We start from the raw sequence: 26,710 nt of genomic DNA, 5'->3' as shown, positions 1-26,710 counted from the left end.
CAGAAAAAACGCTGTGCAAAACACCATGGAAAAATACCACGCAAAAACCACCATGGAAAAGATGCCACGCTAAAAAAGGTCACGCAAAACATGCCATGAAAACGAGCCATCATGCAAAGGATGCTGTGCAAAAAAACCCCAACAATGCAAAAAGGACTGTGAAAAACCCCCACTGTGCAAAAATGCTCTGCAAGAAATGCCACACCAAGACAGCCATGCAAATCACCATGAAAGAATGCCATGTAAAAAAGTTATATGAAATAATTCCGTGTAAAAAAAAATTATACGGAAACACTCAGTGAAAAAAAAAAAAAGTGCAGTGTGAAAATACCAGGGGGAAAATGCCGTGCAAAACTGATGTGAAAAAAAATTGCTATGAAAAAAAAAAAAAAAAATTGCCCTGCAAACACTCCCGATGCCAAATTCCAGGCAGGAAAAGGCTGTCAAGGAAAAAAAAAAACATCTAAAACAGAAGGCGAGGACGGGCTGCGCAGGGCGGACCCTGCAAAATGCACCGGGCAAAAATGTGCCCTTCAAAATGCCGTGCGAGAAGGGGACGCGTGAAGCGCTGCACTCACACCACCGTGCAAAGGGGACACGCGAGAAAATGCCGTGTTAAATCGTGCTGTTTGATGACGTGCTGAAAAGGCCAGGCAAGAGCTGCCCGGGAAAACGTGGGGCAAAATAAAAAAGCTCTGCCAAAAGCACCGTGCTGTTGTGAAAGACATGAGTTGGTTCTCTGCTGGGCCATCTCTGTGATGGTCCTGGTGGGGCCCTGCCAGCCCAGAACATCCCGTGAAACGCCGTGCAAAGGAAAGGCCATGCGAGACACCGCGCAAACATCGGGCTGTGCAAAAGCACGTGTAAGAAAACACCGCAAAAATCCCACGCGTGAGAGCCCCCGCGGAGTAGCCTCCGGGGAAGGGGCCGTGGGCACCCACCCCTGTGCCCAGCGAGCCCGGGCCGGCGGGCACGGGCAGGCGCCGGAACGACACCAGGGCGTTGACGTTGCGAGACACCTCGTCGGGGTTGAGGGGCTCCCGCAGCACCCCCGGCCCCGGGGGCTCCCCCTCGCCCGCCTGCTCCTCGGGGTGCGCCAGGAGGTAGCAGAGCTGGAAGCAGCGGCAGAGCAGGAGGTGCAGGGTCTGGACCTGGGGGAGGCGAAAGACACTGCGTGCAAATCTTAAAAATAATGATAATCGTGGGGGGGGTTAGGGGGATGGGGGGGTTGGGCCGCCACCTCTCCCGGGAGCCCCACGAAGAGGTGGCAGAAGAGGGCGCTGGGGGGGCTGTGGGGGTTGCGGGCCACGAAGGCGAACTGGCGGTCGGCGAGGCTGCACGTGCTGTACAGGATCCGGCGGAGAGCGTGGGCCATCAGCAGGGTCTGGGGGACCAGAGGGGGGTCAGGGGGACCCAGCACCCCTGGGGGAGTCCTCCCAGTGTCACCTCTATTTGCCCAGAAGTTTGCAACCCAACTTAGAAAAGCAAAGCAGGTTTGCAAGCGAAAAGCTCAGAGAGGTGCAGCCCCCCTGGGGCGCCTTTTCGGCAGCACCCAGAACCCAAGAACCTCCCCAGCACCCTTGACCACCTCCAGCACCTCTGACCCCCCCTTCCGGCATCCCTGAGCCCCCCAATACACCTGACCCACCCCACAGCACCCCACAGTGGCCCCTCCCCAATACACCTGACCCCCTTCCCCCCAAACACCTCTAACCTCCCTTCCCAGCACCTCAGCACCCCTGACCCCCTATCCAGCACCTCTAACCCCCATTCCCAGCAACTCTGACCCCCATCCCCAGTACCCATGACACCCCCCAGCACCCCTGAACCCCCTCCCCAGCACCCACGACCCCCTCATCACCCCTGACCCTCCCTACCATCACTGACCCCCCCTGCACCCCTGAACCCCCCCCAGCCCCTACCTCCCCGTCAGCGCCGTAGACCTTCAAACCCTGCAAACTGAACCTCAGCACCACCAACCTCCTCCTGGGACAGTCCTGTCCGGGGGACATGTGGCACTGGGGGGGCCGGGCTGTGGCACCCGGGGGGGCCCCCCCATGATTCGGGGTCCCCCCATTTCCCAGCGAGGGGGAGCAGTGGTAGATGCCCCACCTTCAGTGCCCGCAGCTGCTCCTCCAGCCGCCCCCCCTGCTGCAGGTCCAGCTCCTCCACCACGAAGGAACCCACGTACTGGGGGGGCAAAACCCACCCGTGTCAGCAACACCCCCTGATGCTGCAATTGCTGCCCCCCAAGGCAACCAGCCCACCCTGAGACGATGTTTTGGGGGATCACGGGGATGTAGCTGCACCCAAACCCCATCTTGGGGTTTGTTCCCCCCCCCATGGGTAAGTCACCTCTGCTGGCTTGGTGACACCCCGGGCTCGCTGTTGGGGGGCCGCAGGGTCCGGCCCCCGCCCGTTGGACGGCTTCTTCTTCATGGCAGTGGGGTTTTGGGGGTGAAGGCTGGATCAGGATGGGGTTAAGCAGCTCCGGTGCCACATGTGAATTATCCGGAGCCCCCTGGGGGCGGTGGTGCTGGAGCAGTCGGTGGGAGCCTGGATGTGGTCCCTGGTCACCGTCCCTGCGAGGAGGGAGGGGACAGACACAACCTGCCCCCACTGTCCCTGTTTCCAGTCCCTGCAGGGAGTTCCCCAAGTCCTGACGCCAATGCAGATGTCCCCAGGTCCTCCCCGTCACAAGGGTTCTTCCATACCGGCCCAAACAAAAGGGTCCCGAAGTCCTGACCACAATCCCAACGTGAGGATCCTGCATCCCAGACCCAACACAAGGGTCCCCGTGTCCCAGCCCCCTGTGGCCTGTCCCTCTGTGACCCCAGGTGCCATGCAGGGCTCCCCACAGCCTGACCCCGACCCCAGGACAAAGGTCCCCGTGTTCCAACCCTGACACCACAGTCCCAGTGTCCTGATCCCAAGTGCAATGTGAATGTCCCCCTGTCCTGCCCCTGAGTTCCATGCGAGGGTCCCATAGCAGGATGCAGGCAGTCCCTGCGTCCTGACCCCGAGGGCAATGTGAGGAGCCCCAGATTCCAACCCCAAATGTGATGGATGCAGTCCCCATATCCCTCCCCCAAAAGAACCCCAAGAGATCCCTGCATCCCGAGCACGCAGTCCGGACCAAGGGAGTTGCACGTGCAGCCCCACATCCCAAACTGCAGCAAGATTTTTTTAAGGTTCCCACCCCATCCTGCCCCTCTCCCAGCGCTCCATCCCCTGTCCCCGCTGTCCCTGCATTCCGAGACCCCCGTGGCTGTCCTTCAGGGGTGATCCCCAAAACACCAGCGATGGGGGCAGCAGGTTTAGGGGTGCTTTTTCGGCCAGAGCACCCACCAAGGGATGCGCCCGGCCTCTCTCCGGACACCCCAAGGGGGTTTGTGCTTCGCAGCCCTCGGCCGGGCTGAGACCGGCGCAACTCGTGTCACGGAGCCGCAGCCGCCTGGGTGCAAACACATGGGAAAGGGGAGTCCGGCTGCACCAGGCGCACCTAATGAGGTGTGGGGGGGTCCCTCCGGTGCCGCCACCCGCGTTACAAGCTCAGGTTTGCCCCTCTCATTCCAGCGCAATTTGGGGGGTCTCCCCCCTCCCCCAGCCAATCCGCGGACAGGCAGCCCCCAAGCCCCGCCCCGCTTTTCCCACGCTTCATTCCTCAATGGAGCCCCCGGCCCACCGGCCACCCTGGGGGGCCCCAAGGGAGGGATGCTGACCCCAAAATTTGGGGGGCGCGTGAGCGTGTGCGTGACAGCGGACACCGAGCATCCCCAGGGACCCCCATCCCGCCGGGCCCCCATCCCGGCTCACGGGCAGCTCTCGCTTGGATGGCTCCGGAGAAACGCAGGTGAAAAATTCCCGGTGCTGCGGGTCCCGGCCTCCGCTGGTTGTTTTCCCTTTGCCGGTGGCTCCTCCGGCAGCTCCCGCCGTGGCGCAGGGATGCTCGACCCGTTGGCGTCAGGCCCCCGCCACCAGCCAGGCCCCGGCGAGCCCGAGCCCACGGAGCCCACGCCGGGCACGGGGCAGGCAGCGAACTCCCATTTCCTGCCTCCGATCTGCCCGCGATGAATCACCGCAATTTTCCTCCCCGGTTCCCTCCGTTTCTTGGAAGCGACGGCGAGCAGGAACGCTCGCTCCGGCTTTTTGGAAAACGCGGCTGCGGCTGATTTTCTCTCTCCCTTTCCCCCCTCTCCTCCAGCGCGCCCGGCGGAGCAGCGATTTCTAACCCTGACACGCACACACGTGGTCGCTCGCTCGCTCGCCACCCCCTGCCCTGATGCTCAGACCCTTTTCACCCCAATTTCTACATTCCTTGGGGAGTTTTGCCCACTGCTCCCTGCTTTTGCCAGAAAAAAATAAAGAGGGATGGCTCCGACCTCACTGCAAAGCACCCACGTAACCCAGAGCCTCCCCAACCCCCCCTGGCCAGCTGAGGTGAAGCTGCTTCCAGCCCCAGGGATGCACTTGGCTCCTGGAATGGGAAAGCAGCAGTCTGGGGAGGTGATGGGGTCTAACGCCCTGGGATGCATCCAAAAATCCCTGTCTCGTGCCCCAGTGATCCCAAGGGTGCAAGGAAAAGCGTCCAACCAGTGGCATTCAAACCTTGGGTCACAGCCAGCACCAGCTGCTTCAAGACACCGTGAGATGTGCTGGCAGAGCCACCGGAACAATCGATAGCATAGAAACGGGGGAAAAATGGAAAAAACAGGACAGATGGGGCTGAAGAAATAACATAACGGAGCCCAGTCTGGCCAGGAAGCGGAGACTGGAGAAGAGCGAGCGGCGGAGGCAGCACGAACCTCCCTGGATGTGCTTGCTGTGTTGGTAATGAAGGTTTTCCAACTCAATCCCAGTCACTGCTCCTGGGAAGCAGGGATCAACCCTTTGGATTAAATACAACCAGCTCTGTGGCTTTCAGCTTTGGCTCAGTGTGCAGAAATCACCTAATTCAAACCACAGCCAAAGAATCTGGTGATGATCAAGGGAGCCAATGGCTGGTTTTGGCTCCACTCAAAGTTTGAGGTGCACTTGCTCAGGTGTGAGAAATAGGTGTCATCCAGAACAGTGGTTTTTTAAAAAAAAATCTGTGGCATTGTTGGTGTTGGAATGTTACTGGGAAGAGGGAGGTGGCAAAATGCCCAGTGGTTGAGTGAGGACTCCTCGTCCCCATAAATATCCTACCACTGAGAGAAGTTTCTCAGATTTGACTCACGGCAACGCCAACAAACCCCTGCTTTCAGCACAAGTAGCCCCAGGAACCAGCCATTAACTAATGTCTCTAATTGCTTTACATCCCTCTGGATTATTCTTTGATTGGAGCTTTCACTCTCTCTTTCCCATCAGCTGTGACTTTTAGCCTGCTGTTTGCACCCTCCTTACAGGGCTGGGAACAATTTGGGCTATTTCTATACGAATTTTTTTAACTCTCCGTTGTTAGAGGCAGCACACTGGGACAGCAACTGAAAAGAATAAATTCAATAAGGCTATTTTCTCCCTTTCTGTGTGTGCAATTCCCCTCCTCACAGCACGGTACGTGCACAGCTCTTTGCAAAAGCACGTTGGAGACTGTCAGATCCCATTGGAATTGCTGCCCTGGGCACGGCAGAGCCGGGGACGTGGAAAGATGTGCTTTGAAGGTGCTGCTGTGTTGAGCAGGGCAGGGGGAGGAGGTTTCAGCTGGGCTTTTTTTGTCCCCACTGATCCCACAGGGGGAAGAGGAGCAGCAAGAGGTTCCAACAGAGCTTCCTTCTTGCTCACCTTTGTCTCCAGAAAAACCAGGGAAGAGAAAGGTCAGGAGCTGGTCCAACTACAGAGCTTGGCAGGGACTCAGGCTAAATCACGCTGGCACTGTGCTTTTAACAAAGATCTGCATCTGCAGCAATCTGAGGTGACTGTATTCCCTCCTCTCTGCCTTTCCAGGAGGAGAAGCTGTGGCGAGGAGAGAAAGGACACAGGAAGCAGGCCTGGAATCTAGTTTCATTTTATTTTAGCAAACCGCATGTTCTTCACTTATCAACATCTCTACATTAGCAATTGTATAGCTCTCCAACTTCTCTTTAAAAAAGGGTAAACAAGAGGGGACAAACTCAGGCTTTTTCATCTCTTAAAAACATCTGAAAGTTGGATTCAAGAAGACTTTGATATATTTTGGTTTCAAGGTAACAGATGTGGTGTGGAAACACTAATTCAAATCACCCGCCTGATCGAGAACTGCCCCTTTTGGAGCCCCTCTGGCACCAGACCCTCAGGAGAGGCCGAAGATGCGACTCACCCTCGTCACACAGCCCTGGCTGGTCGGGAGGAGCTGGATGTGCCACCCCCTCAGCCCGTGGCTCTGAGGAAAGCAGCGCCTCGGGGCTCAGTGCAAGTGCTGTATGTACACGGCTCCCCCACGGAAGCGCCAAGGCCCTCGGCATGCAGGGATCTAGGGAGGACTCTTCTGCCGCGGCACCTTCTCATTAAGGAATCACATTCCCCCAGTCATCCTGTTCCTGCTGTCTAAAGATATAAAGATCTTCTTTGAAGAATTGTTTTAAGAGCCAACCCTCCCCCCGGAACCCACGCGGAACACCGTAAATGTACAGATTAGAGACGTCCTAGAAAAGTCCTAAAATTATTGCAGAAACTAAAGATGACTCGTTCCAGGGGAGGGGCAGGCACGAGGCACAGCATCGAGATCTACCGAACGCTCGGGGCGGTTTGATTTAGTTTTCAGCTTTTCCCCCATCATTCAAGAAAACAAAAATAAAAAAAAAAATAAAGAAGTGTTTAAGCATCAGAACTAAAATACAAATGCACGTTGACTTATAAAACAAGATTGTGGGTTTGACCATGGGGTTCCCTGACACTGGAAACATTTTACTTTTTTGCCCGGAGAGATTTCCTCATGGTGGATTTGCCCTTAGCAGAGGGTTTCACTTCCTTCCTCCCACTGGCTGCTGGTTTCTTGGAAGAGCTGCCACCAGAGGGTTTCTTGATGGCTGGGGCTGCTGGTTTGGCTTTCTTAGCAGGGGTTTTAACCTTGGGAGGGGGCTTTGCTTTCCCCCGGCGGGCTGCGGGGGTTTTCCTTGGCTTGGGTTTGGACTCTCTTCGCTTCATCGGAGGGGCCCTGCTCCGGGATTTGGGAGGTGGCCTCTTCTGCATCCTGTCAGGAAGAGAGACAGCACAGGAGCTCAGTGGAGGTGTGAGGGTACCAGGAGCAGAGCTGCTGCCAGCAATTTGCATGAATGAGGCAGATCTTGGTACCCCTGTTCTTTGCCACGGCTGCTCCTCCCGCAGCAGCACATTCCATGAGCTACATCCCAAACAACAAGAGCTCCTCCGGTAGCTCTCACCACACTGAGCTCTTCCCATCCCCACTGAGCTCTGCCAGCCAGGCTTCCAGCCCCTTCCTTAGGCAAATAAACAAATAAATAATGACAGTGAATCAGTGAGCTGTCAGAACAATTAAGAGCCCTAAGCACTCCCTCTCCTCTCTAAATGGAATTTCATTACTTAATGAACAACACTCATCTTAAATCCACATTCTGAGTGAGGGCAGGTCTCATCTGGCTACAGAGCTGCAAATAATACTGTAGGGAAGAGTTTTCCTAAGGAAACACTTAGTAAATACAAAAAGTCCCGTGTAAAACATCACACTTTATAAAGCAGGAGACTAAAGGCAATATGAAGAATAAACACAGGCTCTCTCTCATCTGGAGGAAGAAAGAGGAAAGCTTCAAATTATGGAATGGGGGAGATCAGTATCTCTGGAGCAAGGAATAATTAGAAACTTCTTCCAACACCTGTGAGTAACAGCCCTGTGGATAAATGACCACACAAGAGTCACCTGAGCACTCTACAGCTCTGACAGACACTTGTATTTCATCCAAAGGAGCCCACTCATCCCTCATGCTGCCATACCTCTTCTTTGGTGGGGGCTCTTCCTCCTCAGACTCTTCCTCTTCAGATTCTTCTTCCTCCTCAGATTCCTCCTCTTCTTCCTCATCAGATTCCTCGGAGTCCTCATCCTGCTGCTTCTCTGGGTAGAGCACATCTGGGCTACAAGAGGGATCTGGTCAGAGTGTGATTTGTTTCTAAGGATACGACTCCAGGGTTGGCAGGCCTGGCTCTCATCTGACCCAGCAGACTCCCCCTAAGGTTACAGCTTTGAGCCTAATCCAGAAATGCCCCCAGAATTCTGTGATTGCTGCTATCCCAAACCAACATTCCTTAGTCTCTGCAATGGCAGAAGCACAACAGCTCAGGAATGCCCCAGGCTTAAGCTGCCTCTTCTCTGGCTCCCTCTCTCATTTCTCCTTTGCTGCAAACCCAGGGGGACAGACAACAAAGGGGCAGGATCAGACTTCAGGGACTGAACGTGGGCTGAAGCTGTGAGGTCTCTGTGTGTGCAATAAAGGAAAGTGGGGAGCAGAGACTTTATTGACTATGCTGCCATTTGGCTCTTCCTGGGACACCAAGTGCCCATCCCGGTGCTCCACAGGGCCCAGCACAATATCAGCTCCCAGCAGGAGCAGAAAGGCTGGTTTAGGCTCACAGCAGCTATTCTAGGTCGTGCTCCCTCCTCCCATTCCTCTCCCTTCAGGAAGGCTAACAGCTGGGTCCTGCTCCTCAGGAGCAGCCTTGCACTGAGAACCCACCACAGTCCCTGCTCGGGTGAGTCTGTTTTAGCACCAGAACACTTCAATAGCCCCAGCCTGCAACAAAAGCATCAGGGCAGGCTACCTGAGAATACTGAGCCCAGCATTTTTACTGCCCTTAAAAGCTTCCCTTGCTAATGAAATCAGCTTTATGCTCACCCACAGTCACACACCCAAGCAATGTCATTATCCAGAGTAAGGGTGACAATTTGGCAGTTCATCAGTTACTAAACCCCCCACAACCTCCCTGTAAATAGAAGGTTGGCTCAGGAACCTCAGCTCTGCCACCTGACCCGTGCAACACTTCTCTTGAACATCATTTTACAGCCAAGCTCTTTACCTGGGATAATAAGGGAAGCAAAGCTGAAAGGTTCCACTGAAGCCCTTGCCAGAAATTTGCTCCATCCAGCCATTCTTCTCACATTTCTGCAGGGTTCTCTTCAGTAGATGCACTGTGAAAGAGAAAAGAAATCAGAGAAAGGCTGTTACTATCTTTGTCCTCTTGTCTGACTTCACTGCTCTCTGCAGTGCCCTCTGAAAGCAGAGCTGGAGTCAGGATGGGAAATCCTCTCACAGTCAATTTTCAAGTAAGATACAAGTGTTTGTTCTTGAGCACGTGGCAAGTGTAGCTCTACATTCTCGAGGGAAGAAGTCAAGAATGGTGCATGTTTCTGATGTCATGATCAAGAGATGCTCCTTCAAATGCATTCAGCAGCACCATGTAACTACTTCTGTCCAAATTTAACCCAGGTCTCAGCTTTCTTCACCCTGTCCTCCAAAGAGTTTTTTTAAAACAAGCCTTTTTCCCTGTTTTTCCCTCCTCATGTTCTGAATGTCATGTGTGCTGCATCCTTCCCTGTTCTGTGGTTTGCTTTTTGTTTTGTTTTTTAAGGGGTAAAATATTTGGTCTAGAAATACAACAAATGCACTTTTTATTCCAGTCTGTCATTCCAGACCTTTATTTCAGCCATTCCATTGTGCATTGTGTAAGAATTGTAACTCAAACAGTAAGTACAGGGGATCTTTGTCTGTGGCAAAGGGCTGAGGTTGTTTAGTCAGTCCAGAACCATTTCCAGCTTGAATTAGAGGGGCCATTTATATATTGAGCTCCCTCCAAACCCAGGGAAAAGCGAGGTCTGCCCTCAAGCACGTTCCAAAGAGGTTCATGGTTATAACCACAAGGCTGGTTTTACTCTGGGTACCAAAGATCAACAGCAGCATGTAAAGGATTTGACTCCAGTCAAGTCCAGTTATAAGACGAGGTATAAACTGGGGAGGAGAGCTGAGCTCTGGCTCTGCTTTCTCATCTCATCAGATCTTCCTCCAGTTGCTCTCAGAACAAAGCAGAGATCATCAAAATTCCTTTTACGTAACGGGAAGGAGAAAGAAAACAACAGATTGCAGCTGAGATTTCTTTATCTGCCTTGCAGGAGTGACAAGCAGTGGAGGCTGGCTCAGTGCAGCCCTCTAAGGACCAGGGACATTTCCAATGGTCCTGAAAATAAACCATTCCAGGAAGGTTTATTCCACTTAGGAAGCCTGGAAGCTCTTTTCCCTGCCCCAAGATTAAGAAGTCACAGTTGACATCAGTCTCTAAATGACAGAAGGCCTCAGGCAACTTCTTTAGCCCTGGAACGTGTGCTGTGTATCAGCAAGCCCTGCACCAAGCAGCTGTGCTGATGCTGTGCTTCAGCTCCAAGTGCAGAGGGCAGGATCAGCAATCTCCTCTCCAGCCCCTTGTCCTGAGCACTGGCACCAGCTCTGTGACACCACAGGAACAAACTCATCTACCTTCAGGTTTGACTCGAGGAGAGACTGCTGGGAGCTCAGCCTGCTTCAACTGACCTCCAACTGCATCGGGGCTCAGCCCAAATCACCCAAATAAGCCATTCCAAGATCTGCTTTAAAGGCTCTGATAGCACTGCTTCTGCTAAAGCAAAAGTCAAACCAGACATTAGTATTGCTCCTGGGAACAAAGACATGCCAAACCTCCTCCCAAATACAACAGGATTAATTTCTCTCCTCATCTGCTTGACCTTTTAAAAATCAAAGCCAAACAAGGACCTCAAACAAATCAGTAAGAGGAGTGCTCAGGAATTTTTTTAGAAGTCAGACTATGCAACTTCTCTAAGCAATTAGGAACTGCATTGATACCAAGCTGTTGCCTTTCAAAACAGAGAGAGACAGATGAAATCCACTTGGTGATTTAAGAACAATAAAGTACTTGAATACTATTCCCCCTTCCTGGCTACAGACAAGAGAATCATGCATTCTGTCTCAGAAACTGGCCTTTGTCCGGCTTGAAAGGGACTGATGGGAATTAAAACCACTGAGCATCTCTGCAGCACAAAGAGCTGAGCAGCTGCAGCTCCCTGCAAGCTTGATGGAATAGTTTAAAGGTGCTGCACAGGCACATCTGCAGCTGCAGGACTCTCCCTCTCAGCACATCCAAGTGTTACATGGATGGGTACTTTACCCTGGAAGTTGGAGTTGGTCCCTGGGTAATTTTCCAGGATATACTTCTTCAGCGCTGTGGTGGAGCAGGTCTTCGGTTCGTTCATGGCCACAATAGCAGACAGGATGGCGTCTTCCATCAGAGTCCCACCCAGCAGGGGCTTCTCCCCTGATTTCTTCAGCTATTTTCCAAGGAGGAAGAGAAAAGCATCAAGACAAAATTCTCCCAAACCAGGTCAGGACAACTCCTCTGCACCAGGTGGGTCGGCGCTCCTGCATTAGCACAGATACGTTTAATATTAAAACACTGCACAGGGAACGCTGCTCTCCCAGCTTTAAGTGGGAGGCCAGGCCTAGTCAGTCAGCTGGCCTGGGGGGCTTATCAGCAACACCTCATCCCAGTCCCCAAACACACTGCAAGTCTAAGGGCCTAGCGCTCAGGGGAGGGAATAAAGCAAAACAAATCACATCATCCTCCATCCCACGGACCAAATGTACCCAAGGACTTCTGTGGCACAGACGTAAAAGACACAGCAGGCATCTGGGGTACCTGCTGCACTTCCAGTGAGGGATGGAAAGGAAGGCTTACCCCCCCAGCTCCCTACTGTGCTGGTGAGTCAGAGCTGAGGCAGCATGTACAGCACGCTCAGCAAGGAAACGGGGGGTCTGCTCCTGAAATGGAGACCAAGAGGAGACCAAGAGTCCTACTGCTTCAGAGTTGGACAAGTCCTGAACGTGCCAGGCTGCTGGAGAAAGGGGTACCCAGTGATGGGGGGACAGGGCGCAGTCACTGACATCCAAGGCTTGTGGTCAACAGAAGAGGAACTCAGTCTCTGACCTGGAATGTCCCAGACGCTCCTTTCCCTGTGATCTGCTCTAACTGGCCCTTCTCTACAGCTCTCTGCAGGGCATTCTTCAACAGCTGGGGCCTGAAACGCAGGAGGAGAAAGCTTTACTGACACACACTGACAGCTTCAAAAACAAACAGAGAAACAACAGTTTGCAGAGTGTGAGCAGAGCAGCGCTTCCCGTGCTGTCTGCCCACATCCAGACACGTTAAATGGAGACCTGTCAGCGGGCTCATGACATGGAACACGGCAGCGCTCGGGAGCTGAGCTGCGGCGCCTGCTCGGTGCCACAGCCAGGAACAGGCACCTGCCCTGGGCAGGATTCCCTCCCTTGGAACAGCACACCTGGATGTGCTGGGCAGTCAGTCTGCTCACGGGTAACCAAGGGGCTGACACAAGCCCCTGTTAGAGGGGACACAGGGGGTTCTCTTAGTTTTGCTTCCCAAGCCTCAACTCGCTCCCTACAGGCAAACTGCGAGATTACTGGACACGTGTGCCAGCTGAAGCATCCAGAACCAAGTGGGATGAGATCCTGAGCAGAGGCCTCCACATCCCTACAGCTAAGGGGATGTGGTTTTGGCCAAGGTGTGCAGAGCAGCACTGCTGTCAGTGCCAGGAACAAAGACTGGGCGTGGAGGGATGCAGAAAAAGGCACTGCTTTTCCTCAAGCTTTCCACAGGCTCTGCAGCTCAGAGCAGCACCTGGCTGCTTAAATACAGGACTGAATCACCACGAAGGGAGGCAGAGCCAGAGGAAGGCTGAGTTTCCCTGCTCCTCTGCTTGCTAAAGGACTCCAGCACCTACCTTACATCTACTTTGAGTTTGGGGTAATACTGAGACACGTATTTCTTGATCAGGCTGTAAGAAGCTTCCTTGGGCTCACACAGGCGGGTGAAGGCCAGGGGCAGGACGTCCTCCAGCTTCACCTGCTGCTCTGCAGTCGGGGCGGAGGTGCTTTTCTGAAACACACACACTTTAGCACATCAGTGAGGCCCAAAACTCTGCATTTCTGCACCAGCAATGCACAGGTGGGGAGAAGAGCTCCTGACCATGGCCACAGAGCTGGAAAACCAGGTGCTGTAAGGCAGCTCTCTAAATTAACAACTTTAAAACTTTAAGTAAAATGGAGCAAATTTGGCTGAATTTTCATAGGAGTCTTAGGAAAACTTTACAAATACAAATTGCTGAGTATTTCACATATTTTTAACTATTTCCTTCCTCTTTCTATAGAAATTTTTCCTCTGCTACCCTTCAGTGAGACAGGAGAAAAATCATAGAATCACAGAATCATTAAGCTTGGAAAAGACCTTTAAAATCATTGAGTCCAACTGTTCCCCCCGCACTGCCAGGGCCACCAACTAAACATGTCCCCAAGGGCCACATCCACACATTTCTCGAACACTTCCAGGGATGGTGATTCCACCACTGCCCTGGGCAGCCTGTTCCAGTGCTTTACAACCCTTTCTGACATGAAAATTAAAATCAAAGGCAGGACCCATTTACACAGATCAAATCTTCCCCAAAATGAGCAGCCAAACACGAGTCCATTTTTTTTGAGATAACACAATAAGAGCTTGATTGAAGCCAACGCTCCCTTTTAAGTTTTCCTCCATCCCTTTTGTTACAATGAGAGAGGATGATCAGGAAAAAAAGGTCTACTCTTTATAGAGAAAATGTGCTGAAGTTCGGTGATTTGATGCTGAACAGCAGCTCTGCAAACAGTTCAGTGAGTGAGGGAGCTGCTCCCCAGCCAGCTGAATTCACCAAAAACATTTGTTTTGCTGCCACACAGAGAAAGGAACTACAAAGACACCAATAAGCTGCACAGAGAAGTGATGTGTCAGCAGGTATCAGGTGCCTTGCTCACACTTCTCACGGGGCCAGTGGCCTCTTTTTAAAGAGCTACAACGCAATTACCTTCCTTCAGTGCCCTACACCAAGTGTGTGACCACTTCCCTCAGTTTTAGGGCTCTTGGTCTCCCTGGGAGGTAAGAGAGGAGCACCAAGGCGTTACCTGTCTAAGTTCACCTGTCTAAGCCCCCTGGGGATTGGCAATTCCAGCTAAGGATTTTGTAACTGCAGCGTTAGGAGTGTGTTTCACACACCCAGCAGAGCACAGAGTGGAGAACAGCAGTGCTGGAACCATGACTAACTGTGAAGCTCCAAAACCAGCCCCATCACATTTGACTGCCTCAGAACAACACCCAACATCAGCAAGTTTCTTCCAGCAGCTTTAGGATTTTTTCTTCTTCCTCCCTCTGCCCTCACAGCTCATGGAAAAACGTTCACCTGGCAGTCCTGAAGACTGGAGTACTCCCTTTATCCACACAACAGATAGAACAGACACAGCAGTAGCATAAAGCTCTCTTACAATACCTGAGAGGCATCTCTCTCTACCAGGTAAAGACAGAGGAGGAGCTTCATGGTTATTCAGTTTTCTGCCTCTGAACCAAAGCCTAGGGGTTTAATGTAAACATTTTAAAACTAAGAATTTGATTATTCAACTTGGTTTTCAGTTCTCATAGTAGCTTTCTGATTCTGAGTGAATGGGAAGGGTGTTTTAAGTACTGTGCTTGGGGAGGAAAAGCACAGCAAGGAGGAGAACGCTCTTTGTGTAGGGGTTAGGTACATTTCATAAGGTACATGTGTTTCAGTGCAAGATTTTTCAGAGTATGGTTTAAAATGGTCCATCTTACCTTTCTGTCTCTGGCTTTTGGAACAGTTTTTCCTGCATTAGACACCACCACAAAGCTTCCAGAAGCTCCCTTTCCTTTCACCTAGTTCAAAAGAAAGTCCATTTCAGGGTAACTCAGAACAATAACAACTTGAGAGAGACTCACTGATATCATGACACAGATTTCAAATGTACTGTCACCCTGGCGATGGCAGAGGCCTGATTTGAACCCACTGAAACTTCAGTAAGATCAGAAGCTGCAGCCAGACATTAACACAGACTCTGCTGTCCTGAGCAGGAGATCCTGGCAGATAACACAGGCATAAATTACAGTGTTAGAAACCCACGCTGCTGCAGAAATGCCACTGCTGGACTCACGTGCTGCTGCAATGCTGTGACACAACCCCCAGAAACGGTCAGGAATTGCACAAAAACCAACTGTGCAAAGTAGCTGAGTGACAAAACAGTGCTGAAGCTCTGTCAGGGTCTACTAAAGTGGAGACAGAGGCTCATTAAGCTCCATGAGGGAGAACACGGTCAACCCAGAGACCTGCTAGTCGAGTTAAGAAACCCCTGTGTAAGTCATGGGATCATGGACTGGTTTGGTTGGAAGGGACCTTAAAGCTCATCCCATCCCACCCCCTGCCCTGGTCAGGGACACCTTCTACTAGTGCAAGTTGCTCCAAGTCCCATCCAACCTGGCCTTGGACACTTCCAGTCTCCCTTCAGTGTTGCCACCTCCAGTGCTGCTCCACAAAGCAGCTCTTACCTGCCTAATGATCCCCCTCTCCAGCTCCCTTTTCAGTGCTTGCTTCAGGAGGTACCCTCTCCTCTCCAGCTCCAGGGAAGGGTATTTGTGGATGATGTATTTCCTTATTGCAACGACCGAGGCACCACTCTTCTGAAAGCAGGCCTGAAACAGAAAAAAAACATAGGTAGAAACCACCTGCACTGGAATAGTCCTGAGTGGGGCTGGAAGAACAGAGTCTGGACTGATGCACAAGGTGCCAGGGCTGGCCTCTTCCCCACAGTGACTCAAGAGCTTAAAAGGACTAATAAAATACTTAACTTTTGCCTTCAGAGTAGCTGAAGAGCAGACAACACAAAAGCAGCACAGCAAGCACATATCAACCACTCCCCTGCTCTGAAGCACTGACATGGAATGGCTTAAAACAGAAAATACAGGCACCTTCTGGCAAACCAACAATGCATAACGGGTAAATCATTTAATTAAAACCAGACAGAGGAATCACTAAGTCAGAACAAGCTGTCAATTAATTTTTTTAAGAAGATGGAGAATTGACATAATAAATGAGTAAAAAATGCTAAGAAGTTCATTCTGAAGATGATATAGCTGGAAAGGCCATCTTGCAATTAAGGCTGGTGGAGCCCAGGCCTCCTGTGAAGGCAGAACCAAGCCTTGAGGGGAGAGCTGCAGCACAGGAGGGATACAGTAAAGCAACAAACACCACTTTGGAATGCAGGTTTGCAGTATCTCCTGTCCTGAATCAGACTAAGTTAATGATAAAGAAAGAACACGTATCAAATAGATGTCTTAATCAAGATAAAGGAAGTCAAATGCATCTAGAAGGCACAGCAAGCAACTGATGACAGCAATCCACCAGGTTATGCCATCCTGGCTGTTTCTCATAATGTAATTAGGGAGGGAAATGAATTCTAAACCAAGAAATCAGCTACAGGGCCCTTCATCATCCTCATGGACTCACATTTCAGCGCCATGGGCTGCCAGGCAGAAGCACACACACCTTACACACCAGCTTTCCTGCTGACAGACGGCACCACCACCTGTACCTCAGCAAGCTGAAATGGTGCATTTTAGGCACACACACTGTTCTGCTTTGCAACAGATGAACCAAAGACACACTTGTCTCCTGCTCACCCTGATGGCCTCGGTTAAAATGGCATCCATTTTGGGCCGGGAGGTGGCTGCCATCTGGGTCTGCTTCTGTGCCCGGGCAAGCTGGCTGGCAGAGAGCGTGGCCCACGCAGGGATGGTCTTCTTCACCTTCTTCTCCTTCTCCTTGGACTGATCCTTCTCGCTTGGGAAGCGCACAGAGCAACAGTAAGACAAGGGGCACTAAAACAAAGCCAACAAGCAGAAGAACAAAACAAAAACCCCCACAGCCCAGAACATCTGACATTGTTTAAATTAAAATAACTTATAGAATATTTTGAGGTTTCTATGAGTAAAAGAGGGCCTGTCTCAATATTCAGCCTCACATGTGTTCTGGAACAGCAGCTACATATGATCAGTAGCTTCTTCCTGACAAATATGAGCTCCTTAAGGGACTCCTCCCATTTCCCCCATCTCTCCCACCACCCTTTCTCTCTCTAAACCCTGACTTCCTTCAGAATCCCACCCAATTCCCTGAATTCAGCATCAAGCAAGCCTTACTCCTTTTTGGTTTCTTCTGAGGACTTTGTTTCCCCCTTCCCTTCATTCTCAGGTTCCTTTGGCTGTTCTGCTTCATTGGATGCAGCAGGCAGGGTTTCAGTCTCTTGTTCCTCTCCAACAGAGGCAGATTCCTCAGAGGTGACTTCTGCATCTAAAAGATGTGAAAAAGCATCAAGTTACTGCCCAAAACTAGCTTCTATTCTTCAGGAATGTAAAGGGGAAAAAAAAAAGGCTTAAAACACACCCCCAAAATTATTTCCCACTGATTTCTTTTCTCTAATTTAAATAGATGATTTAAATGTAACTTAAAAAGTGAAGAAAACTACTGAAAAAAGCTTCAATAAAGTGCAATCAAACCCTACATGCCAGAAAAACTGCAAACAACATCATGTAGCATTTTCACAATGAACCAATTCCCCCAGTGTTCTCTTCTAACTCCAGGAGCTGCTGTTGCAGTTGTCCCTCAGCAGAGAGGCCTGGGAGGGGAAGGAAACCACTGCCATGAAACACTGAGATTCTACCACTAGTTTGAGCACTAAATGTTTTTAAGTCAGGAAGGTGAAAAATATACATCTCTACAGGAAATGTAGACAGACACACACAGGTACAGGCACAGGTCCAGAGAAGCTGTGGCTGCTCCATCCCTGGAAGTGTCCAAGGCCAGGTTGGACAGGGCTTGGAGCAACCTGGGCTAGTGGAAGGTGTCCCTGCCCATGGCAGGGGGTGGGATGGGATGGGCTTTAAGGTCCCTGCCAACCTAAACCAGTCTGGGATCCAATGAAGTAGCTTTGTTTATGACCAAGTTGTTTTCAAACCCCGAAGCGCTTGAAGGGTATTTACCATCCCATCACATTTTTCCAGGCTTGGAATGCTGTGGATTGCACATGCCCTGGCAGGAACACTTGTGTATCAGAAGAATCAAATCCAGTCAGAAATCAATTTAGCAAATATATATTTAGCTGAGAACAGGCCTTAGAGGCTGGGCTGCCTACTAGATAAGACGAATATAAACCAAAATTCCACACGTTTTGGATAAAGAGCTGCCCACCATCACTGCTCTGTGCAGCTTAAGAATTCCTGGTACATTCCTGTGCACAGTTTTCCCACGGGGGCATTTAAAATGCACAGTGAATTAAGAGAAGGTTTCGTATGTAATTCAGTTAATTGTGACACCAAAGAGGACAAAGTCAGTGAAACCAACTGTAATAGTGAAATGACACATTCTGAGACACTGAGGTGAAGCTGCTCAGCCCAGACACGTTAATATCAGACTGGATTTTATGACACATTGTGGTAAAATGTTTTTGTTCAGAAAAACAAAGAAAAAAATTAAATGCTTTGTTTTTCTATTCATTAACTCTACCTTTTGATCTCAAGCCATCATGCTGACACTACTGAAACTTCACAGTTTCTTTACTCTAAAAGATGTGCAAGCTTAAAAGGGACTATATTTAGCCCGATTTTCATGTCTGGAGTGTCAGGACTTTGCCAAGGGGCATGAAAGACAAAACAAACGGGTCCAGGCTGAAAACAGTGTCTGCAAAACACAACTTCCCAATAATCCTGGAAAAGTCTGTGACAAGGAGCCAAGCATTGGCGATATTTTAATCTTGGCAGTAGGGTTTTTCAGGAGTTTCAGAACACAAGCCTGTGTTTGGATGTACTTTAACAACCCGCTATTGACCTGTTCCATACCTGCTTTGACCTCTTCCCCCTCGGCAGGTTTGCTCTTGGGAGGAGTTTCCCGGGAAGTGGAATTCACGGAGCGGCGGATTGGCATCGTGTCGTCTTCAACTTTCTACAAAAAGCACATGAAAATCACTACAGATGCTGGGAAGAATCAGAAAGGTTTGAAATGGGATTAAAGCGAATCAAAGCAGCATAGGTAGAAATGTTCTGGTTTGGATTTTTCAGGATGTTAAAGCACAGTAACCCTCAAACCAGCTTCTTCAAAGCGTACTAGGAGAGGATAGATTCGTATTTTACGGTTATAAAAGAAGTAATTTCAATTCCAAATTAAATGAGAGATGAGGATTTTGAGAGATACATCGTCTCAGGAAAGCAGGGGAGGGGACGCAGAGTTTGTTAGACTCCCAGTCGAGTTTCCTGGAAGCAGGGGAGAAAGAGTACTGAGTAACCTTCAGCAGGACTGGAAGTCAAGGACTGATCCAAGGGCAAGCTTGGAGAAAGGGCCAGCCCCTACCTCACTTAACTTGTCCGTGTGGATCAGCTGAGCTCCCGTTAAGAGTGGAAGCGCCTTATGATGCACGGGTTCAGCTTCAGACAGATCAGTCGCCATTTAAATTAATTTCTAGCCCCAACACTGTGGAGCCCCAGGTTTTAACCCCAAGGAACTTTTTCCTAATGGTTTTCACAGTGCAGTGAGGAGTCAACCTAAAGTACAGAAAAGATGTGGTGTGAAAATTAACAAAACAAAAACATCTACGTCCACGTATCTATCAAACTAAAGATTAAAAAGAAAAGGGTAAATGGTTTACAGCTCGTGACTAACACAACTGACAAGCAACACTTGCATTCAACAGAGGGGCTAAAACGTGGATGGGAACTGCAGAGCTAGGGATGGAGCAGAACTGGGGAAGGTGCAAGCCAGACCTGCTCCATTAAAACATGGCTGAAAATTAAAAAGGCTCTTTAAATTCAGGGCAAGCGTTAGCAAAAAGCAGCCATTGCACCGTGGCCCTCAGTGACGTTGGGTGAGAGCAGGAGCTGAACACAGAGCAAGCAATTAAACCATTCAGTCTGTTGGGCAGGAAACACAAACACTGGGGACCCAAACCATGCCCCCACCCCAAATTAAACCCCATGCATTTAAAGAAAAGAAGGAGTCTTTCGATAAAAAAGATAACAAACAAACCAGCATTTTCCATGCTTTCCACCAAAAAAGGTAAGCTTTCCAAAACTCTGCTCCAAGCACACACACTGCCATGGATGCCAAACAGGTTAAGCTTAGTTTAACCCTCACCAAGGCTCACTCCTAACTACTGTTACACTTTTACAGCCTTTCTTACCTGTTGCCCACCTGCCTGCACTGGCCCCTCCTATGGAGAGGGGCTCCACTGACTCCATCACAGAACAGGGCTCATCACAAGACAGGTTCGTTCAGTTCCTCTCAGCACCCCTTTCAAAAACCCCAGAAGCAAAGCCTCACCTCCAGCAAACCGGGGCTGGACCCATCCCAGTTCCAGCCTCCAGCCTGTGTGCTTCCCTTCCTTACAGAGCAATAGCCAAATGCTCCCATTTCCCCCTCTTCTAGGTGGGTTTTTGCTCAGAAGGCAGGCACTTCCCACACATTTTCCCTTTTAATAAGTATTTTCCCCAACCTGAGCGTTTTCCTCTTGAACAGAGACCCACCATCACTGCCAGCCCTGTTTTCAAGATGACTTTCAGCACTTTTTCAGCACTTAGCACTGCTCTCCCCATTGCCCTGTACCACACCAACACCAATTCTTGCCCAAAACAGAGTCCTCTCATTTTCCAGCACTGGGGATTCCTAATCAGAAGCACTTCTGACAGGAGCTGAACAGTCACTCTGAAAAACCATGGACTTGTCTCAGCACCAGGGAAAGCAAAGCCCAGCAGCACCGGATGTTTTCTTCTGAGACAAAACAGAAAGAATCAAAACACACCACATGCCAAAACCCAAAAAAAAAAAAAAAAAGAGAGATGAATGAAGCTTTCCTGTGAAATGTCAGGATGGGAAAAAATACTAATGGTCAATTAGAACATATGAACTACAGCCCAGCACCTTTTTGGCCTGTTTTAAGGAATAATCCTTCCTTAAGTGTGGAAAGTGGGAGGAAAAATGAAATTTTTCACCAGGCTTCAGCTCGATATCCAATGTTTTTTCAGGTACGCAGAGCCTGAAGTCCTTTAAAAAAATGACAACATTTTGAAACGACTCCTAAAACAAACAACTCCAAATCCCTCCTTAGGGAAATCAGTTGGGGGATACAAAAGGCACATTCCCTGGGATGACACACACACAAGCCACACTGTGGCTGACCTGGTCCTGGGTTTTCTTTATTTTTAAACTGTGTGACCTGCATGGCACATGCATGAAAACACAGTACTCTCAACTTTGACTTAAAATTGCCTGAGTTCTAAAAATCTCTTTGTTTAGATCAGTGTACAAACCATTTGAGCCTTTTTGCTCTGAAGAATAAAACTTAACACAGCACAACTCCTCCCTTCTGTGCCTACAACGCAGGCAAATAAGGCAGAATCCAGCAGAAATCGTTGATTCCCTCTGCATGGATCATCTCCTGCTCAAAAGGGAATCAAGGGGGCAGGAGGATAATCTCCTCCTGGCTTCAAAGCACTGAGAGTCTCCAGGGGCAAAGTCACAAGCCCCACCTTGTGAGAGCATCTCACTGCACCTGCTCAGCCCCTTTCTTTCCACACAGGGATCAAAAGTCGTTTTTCTGCACTGGGTGTGAAATATCAATCACAAACAGGCCTGAATTTAGTCCCTCAAAAAGATGAAGCAAAAAACCAGGTGGCTTTGCAACAGCAATGTAGGAAAACTGATTCCCCCCTACAAATAAAATAGATTCATTTAACAGAAAAATCAAGTCGCACAAAACATTACCTGAACACTCCATTTCAAAAGACAGCTCTAAACAGGAACCACAGTTACAATCACAAGCATCATGAACACTTAAATCTGGTCTACTCAGAAAAATAAAATCACATCAGCAATGAAACAACCAGCAGGACTCACACTAGCCCAGAAAGTTACTCCTCACACAGCTACTCACACCCATTTTCCTAAAGGTCCTTTGAACTGCAGGTTCACAGGTTCCCAAACTAAGATGAACTAGTCATTCCAAAGCTGGTAATCCAGCAGGGAGCTGATAAGCAACAAAAATACCCAAATTTCTGGTTTTCTGGAATGTGTCCAGTCTCCCAGCTCGGGGAACGTCCACTAATGGAAGATCCAAAGGTACAGAGAGCTTTCCAGGAACTGTTACAAAAAACTATAGCAATTCTCTCCTGAGTTATCAGCACATTGTCAGAGCAAAAAGAGAGGCTTCAAATGAGACACATTTTGGACAATATTTCAGAAGTGTGGAGTCCCCCCCCTAATGTAACAGACACAAGAACATTAAAAAAAAATTAATTTGGGGCATAGTTTGGCTGAGTCCTTGAATTTCTGCTGGCCATGAGACTTTTCAACTTACCTCAGCCTTCAGTCTCCCTTCAAGGGAAAAGGTTTTGGGATAAATTAGGTTTGGAACATGGCAATCCAAGTGTGAGGCTGCTGGAAACACCAAGTCACAGGGACTCGGGGTAGGGTGAGCAGGCTGAAAGCAAATATGCAATGGAAAAATGAGGAAGCACGTCCAGCCCTGAGCTGGGGGGTGTCCCCTTACTGTCACATGACACGAATGGGTGACTGATGCACTTAGATGGGACTGGTATAAAGTACATGATCCCTGTCTAGAAATGGGGTCAAAAAGGGGTAAAAACAGTTTTTATGCACTTGCAGGGTGTCAAGGGATACAAAACCAACAACCTTAGAAGCAGTGCAAGCAAGAACAACTGGTTATCGTCAGAAAGGTTTAAAAAGCGAAGTAAAACTGGATTTAAAAAACAGGCTATTGATTACTGTGCAATTGTTTACTACTCTATAAAGCTGAAGAGCATTTAAACGTCTCAGAAACTACTAAAAAAAGCACAGGAAATGTTAATACTTTTGTAAATCCAAATCAAACAAGCCAAAAACCATCACTTTCTAAACTGCAAGCTGGCCAACTCTTTCAAGGCTTTTGGCCCCCTGAAATCCTCCAAGCTCGTCCCCAAAAACCCAGCCCTGGTGGCAGATACTTTCCCACAGCCCTCAGTATCTCATGGTCACAGTGTACATCCAGGAACACCTTGGATACAAACGTGTTTCACAAAATGTATCTGTCAGGAGTTAGCTGATGCTGTCACCGGCTGCTTCCCTGAGCTGTTCCAGCACTCATTGCTCTGCCTTTGGCTTTTCCAGCTTACTGAGCTGGACTTGGTTAAGTCAGGCCAGGAGTATTTAGTCATTTAAACCAGCCTAAAATTGTGCAAGGGAATAAAATACGCTACTGGATACAAAACACAAGTTAGTCCCCATTTCTGATCCTTGCTTGGCAACCTGCTCGGAAACTCCCTCCCGTGTGGCCGAGCACAGCTGGCATTCCCAGCTCTTCTGCTGCCATTCACCGAGTTTTATCCCGATCCTTAGGGCCACTGATCTCCCGGGATGTGTCCCAGCTGCCCAGACTTTGCAGCTGACTCAGCTCCAAGGGCTGTGTTTGCAGCTCTCCTGCGGTGGAGGCTCCCAGGGATCTGCTCCAGGCTACCTGAGCTGCTGCAAAAAGCAGCTTTTTCCAATTAAATGGGAATAGTGGTCCAGGACACGGATCCAAGAGCTCCGAGGCAACACATTCCTTGGGCTGACTGTGGTACAGTGTCCATTTCCATCCACTCCTTCCCTATATGGGGTAATGGGGGGAACAACAAACCCCACGTACACCAGGGTTCAGGAGAGCAGAGAAAATCCCTCATGCTTCCAGTGTCCAAACACGGGAATTCCTACACTCAGAGACCCAAAGAAGAGTTTTTCTAAGCATAAAGATCTATTTCCATTTGACAATACTTTCATTCTGGGTTGAATCTGGGTGTCATGGGTTTACTAGCCCCCCTGGGGGCCCATGACACTGGGCCTCTGGCTCCAAATGCTGTGAATGCAACCGGACTCACACCTTACCTGTCCTGATTTTTACAGAGTACAGCAAAAACTGAACCCTGCCCTTCTGTGCACACAGATGCTGTTTTCACTGGGAAAAAAAAAAAAAAAAAAAAAAAAAAAAAAAAAAAAAAAAAAAAAAAAAAAAAAAAAAGGAAAAAAAAGGCACAGAGTGAGACTGATGCTCCCACTCAGGGCTGAGCTCAGCACCTCGTCCCTGAGAGGGACACCACCCACCCCAAGCCAGCTCAATCTGCAAAGAAGTTTATTAAAACAGAAGTAAATTCCTGCCTCCCCTCCACTCTTCACCCCAGCTCAGTATAAAACCACTCCAGGTTACAGATTCTCTCCCATCACTCTGTGACCTACACAGAAGGCACTAACAGCAGATCGTCTCCGTGGCCTGGATTATCTTCCGTTCCTATATCCAAGAGTTTCTCCTCATGTCCCCACACACAGAGTCACAGCCAGTGTGAACCCCAAATTACACCACCATCACACCCAGAAACTCTCCCAAAAACTTCAGCCAAGGCATTAATGAAGCAGAATTTCTGCTTGCACGGCTGTCTTAAAATAGTCTCTGCACTGATGCTCAGGGTTGTGACAGTGACAATCTCTGTGGGACAAGAGTTTTAAACAGTTTTTGGCTAAAATGATCCTTGATCCAGATTCTCCACAGGCTGCCACCGCCACAAGCAGCTGAGGGATGAAATCACCCCCATTGGAGTGCACAGGGTTCAGCTTCAGGTTTAAAACAAGTTTAGGTCACAAACTTTAAACTACTCCAACGTGAAAATCTCCTGCTGAAAGTTGCATAGCCTTGGATAAAATACCTTCATTCAGGATGCAGCTTTATGAATTTTGACAAACTGCTGACAATCGAATGCAAATTTAGGCTGCAAATGTTACATCTGAACCTTTTACAGGCCATCTCCTCCTTGTCTAGATAGATTAAACCTAAAACCACTGTATAAACCCTCCTCCCAAACTGTTACTCAGCCACCACTTATTATCCTACAGACAAAACTATACATGATAAAAGCCATTATTTCCTCGCAGTCTGTATAAATCTACCCACACCTTACATTAGAGTCCATCAATGTAAAACTTTTATTTCCTCTCAAAGAAGTTAAAATCCTCAGAGGACCTCAGGTCACTTGTAACAAAGCACTGCCAAAAGATTTACACATCACTCTCTGCTGAAAAGGAAAATACAAGAGGAAAAAACATTCTGGACAAAAATAATTTAATGAGCTTCTACGTGAGGAATGTGAATGATGCATTGAGGAGATAATTTAGCATACAGCTAAAGGGGAAAAAGCTGCAAAAGCCACTTTCTTCAAAGCATTTACTCCTCAAAAGAAATTATGTGTATTTCCTACCCCCATTCATTCCTGATTTCCAAGGATCTCCCCCTCTATCCACCAGTTTCTTTGAGTCCCACCTGAGGAAGGTCAGTGCTCTCCTGCCTGGTCCATCAACCACCTCAGTTCTTGAACTGAACTCATCTCCCTCTCCTCTCACTCCCCTTGGGGAGGAGTGACAATTTTTATAAACACGAGCACTTCCAATCCTTTTCCTCCTCAATGGGACCTGCCTGCCAAAGTCAGCTGGCCAACTCTTTCTTGAAGATGCTAAAAATACTATTTATGGTCAAAACAAACAAAAGTCATGTGTTGGGAAAAAGAGTGCAACTCTTACTCAATAGTTAGGTAAGAACTGGGAAGTGACACACTTGTTAACCCAGAGATAATTCGGTAACGCTCCTGAAAAGTGAGAAATACTTGAGTATCTGTGAAATACCACAGATAGAAACAAACTACCCAAACTATCAGTCTCTGCTACACTGTATACAGGAGTGACACACCCACAACCCCACATCAGCCAGCTTGTCCTCTCCTCCAGCACGGGCTGAGTGGTTTGCAGACACTGGTGAATGGGAAAATAGTTAAAATACAGGTGAGAAGGATTTGTTCAGAGCAGTGTCACTGTCCCAGGTGAAGCAGGTAAGCCGGTGGGGCTACACCAGCCGAGATTTCGGTAGCTGCTCCTTCTCTTCTTAAACCTTTGTGATGTTTTAGGCCAAAATAATCACAGCAGAGTGTCGATAGGGATAATGATTGGGAATGGGAGCCTGTCTGGAACAGCCCCGTTCCCGAGTGGACTTTAACAGCCTTCTCTATGCAGAGCCTGTGCACTAAGGGGAGGAGGGTCATTAACATTCTTTACCCAGGCTGTGGCCACCTGGGCTCAGGGAGGCTCTCGGCAGTGCCTGGGAGCCTCACACAGGTCTGTAGCCTCACACCCTGTAACGGCCGAGGGGTATCAGGGACCTCTTTTTGGGAAGCGCAGCCAGCCAGAGGTTTCCCTCGAGCGGCGGCACTTCTCGGAAGTGACTTTGTGCAGGAAAAACACCCAAACACTCGCACAGCCAAAGCGGTCGGGAGGCGGGAAGGCCAAGGCGCTGCCTAAGTTTATAAATAGCGATTATTTGTTGTGTCGCGGCCCTGTCGGCCCCTTCCGCCGCTGACCTTCCCGAGGGCCCGCGCGGTGCCGGCGGAGGGGCAGCGGCGGCTCTGAGGCCGCTCGGGCCCCGCAGCTCCTTTGTGAGGCCCCGCCAGGCCCTGCGACACCCGGGGCCGCCCCTCGGGCCTGCGCCGGGCCGAGCCCCCCCGCGGCACCGCGCCCCGCCCGCGCTGCGTGTCGCGACACCCCGTCACGACACCCCCGCTGCCTCAGGCCTGTCAGGGCGCGGGGGAGGGGGGCTGAGGGCAGTTCCGGGGCCCCTCCGGCGGCGCCGCCAGGCCGCCCCCGCGCCTCGCGCGCACCACCCGCGGCCTCCCGGTGGCGGCCCCGCTGTCGCGGCCGGCGCGGGGCCGGGGGCGGGCGGGGCCGGGACTCACCGGGCCCGGCGGACACAAAGCGGCGGCG

At 49.9% G+C, this 26,710-nt stretch overlaps 3 protein-coding genes across 6 annotated transcripts in view; all 3 read right to left on the bottom strand.

The window, feature by feature from the left end:
• SH2D5 (SH2 domain containing 5) overlaps positions 1-3,162 on the bottom strand; it is a 6,366-nt gene extending 3,204 nt beyond the window's left edge. The window contains exons 1-6 of the mRNA XM_017833370.1: positions 2,355-3,162; positions 2,113-2,213; positions 1,923-1,997; positions 1,241-1,384; positions 942-1,151; positions 617-640 (exon numbers count right to left, since the gene is read on the bottom strand). Coding sequence (XP_017688859.1) covers positions 617-640; positions 942-1,151; positions 1,241-1,384; positions 1,923-1,997; positions 2,113-2,213; positions 2,355-2,439 — 639 coding nt within the window. The 5' untranslated portion in view covers positions 2,440-3,162. The remainder of the gene's footprint in view (positions 1-616; positions 641-941; positions 1,152-1,240; positions 1,385-1,922; positions 1,998-2,112; positions 2,214-2,354) is intronic.
• On the bottom strand, positions 2,470-6,733 carry LOC108506398. Its single transcript, XM_017833369.1, has 5 exons — positions 6,689-6,733; positions 3,817-4,274; positions 3,242-3,454; positions 2,715-2,767; positions 2,470-2,582 (listed from the first exon to the last, which is right to left on the bottom strand). Exons 1-5 carry the CDS (start codon positions 6,731-6,733, stop codon positions 2,470-2,472), a joined length of 882 nt encoding a protein of 293 aa, XP_017688858.1.
• Positions 5,971-26,710, bottom strand: HP1BP3 (heterochromatin protein 1 binding protein 3). Of its 4 annotated transcripts, XM_017833480.1 has the most exons (14): positions 26,683-26,698; positions 23,801-23,870; positions 19,241-19,431; positions 18,733-18,835; positions 17,038-17,188; positions 16,522-16,681; positions 15,391-15,534; positions 14,644-14,724; positions 12,752-12,906; positions 11,938-12,028; positions 11,122-11,281; positions 8,986-9,097; positions 7,909-8,046; positions 5,971-7,150 (listed from the first exon to the last, which is right to left on the bottom strand). In XM_017833480.1, the coding sequence occupies exons 3-14, from the start codon at positions 19,334-19,336 to the stop codon at positions 6,865-6,867; spliced, it is 1,677 nt and encodes a 558-aa protein (XP_017688969.1). In that variant the 5' UTR covers positions 19,337-19,431; positions 23,801-23,870; positions 26,683-26,698; the 3' UTR covers positions 5,971-6,864. The 4 variants fall into 4 exon arrangements, with proteins under 4 accessions (XP_017688969.1, XP_017688966.1, XP_017688967.1 ...); XM_017833477.1 differs by lacking the exon at positions 23,801-23,870 and having other exon boundaries at positions 26,683-26,710; XM_017833478.1 differs by lacking the exon at positions 26,683-26,698 and having other exon boundaries at positions 19,241-21,726; positions 23,801-23,817.

The sequence above is a fragment of the Lepidothrix coronata genome, unplaced genomic scaffold, assembly GCF_001604755.1.
Source record: "Lepidothrix coronata isolate B3197 unplaced genomic scaffold, Lepidothrix_coronata-1.0 Scaffold214, whole genome shotgun sequence".
Lineage (NCBI taxonomy): Eukaryota > Metazoa > Chordata > Aves > Passeriformes > Pipridae > Lepidothrix > Lepidothrix coronata.
The sequence above is the reverse complement of the archived record's forward strand: the minus strand, read 5'-3'. Positions and strand labels throughout refer to the sequence as shown.

Bases quoted from the DNA above. Each gene is read 5' to 3' on its own strand.
- HP1BP3 (XM_017833477.1), bottom strand. From the start codon at position 19,336: ATGGCGACTGATCTGTCTGAAGCTGAACCCGTGCATCATAAGGCGCTT. The intron at 17,189-18,732 runs GTATGGAACAGG...CACATCTTTTAG, and splicing joins GGGGGAAGAGGTCAAAGCAG to ATGCAGAAGTCACCTCTGAG. The intron at 12,029-12,751 runs GTAGGTGCTGGA...CCTGCGTTTCAG, and splicing joins AAACTCAAAGTAGATGTAAG to GCCCCAGCTGTTGAAGAATG.
- LOC108506398 (XM_017833369.1), bottom strand. From the start codon at position 6,733: ATGGGGGAAAAGCTGAAAACTAAATCAAACCGCCCCGAGCGTTCG. The intron at 3,455-3,816 runs GTGAGCCGGGAT...GTTTGCACCCAG, and splicing joins CATCCAAGCGAGAGCTGCCC to GCGGCTGCGGCTCCGTGACA. The intron at 2,583-2,714 runs GTATGGAAGAAC...CCCTCCTCGCAG, and splicing joins GGACCCTTTTGTTTGGGCCG to GGACGGTGACCAGGGACCAC.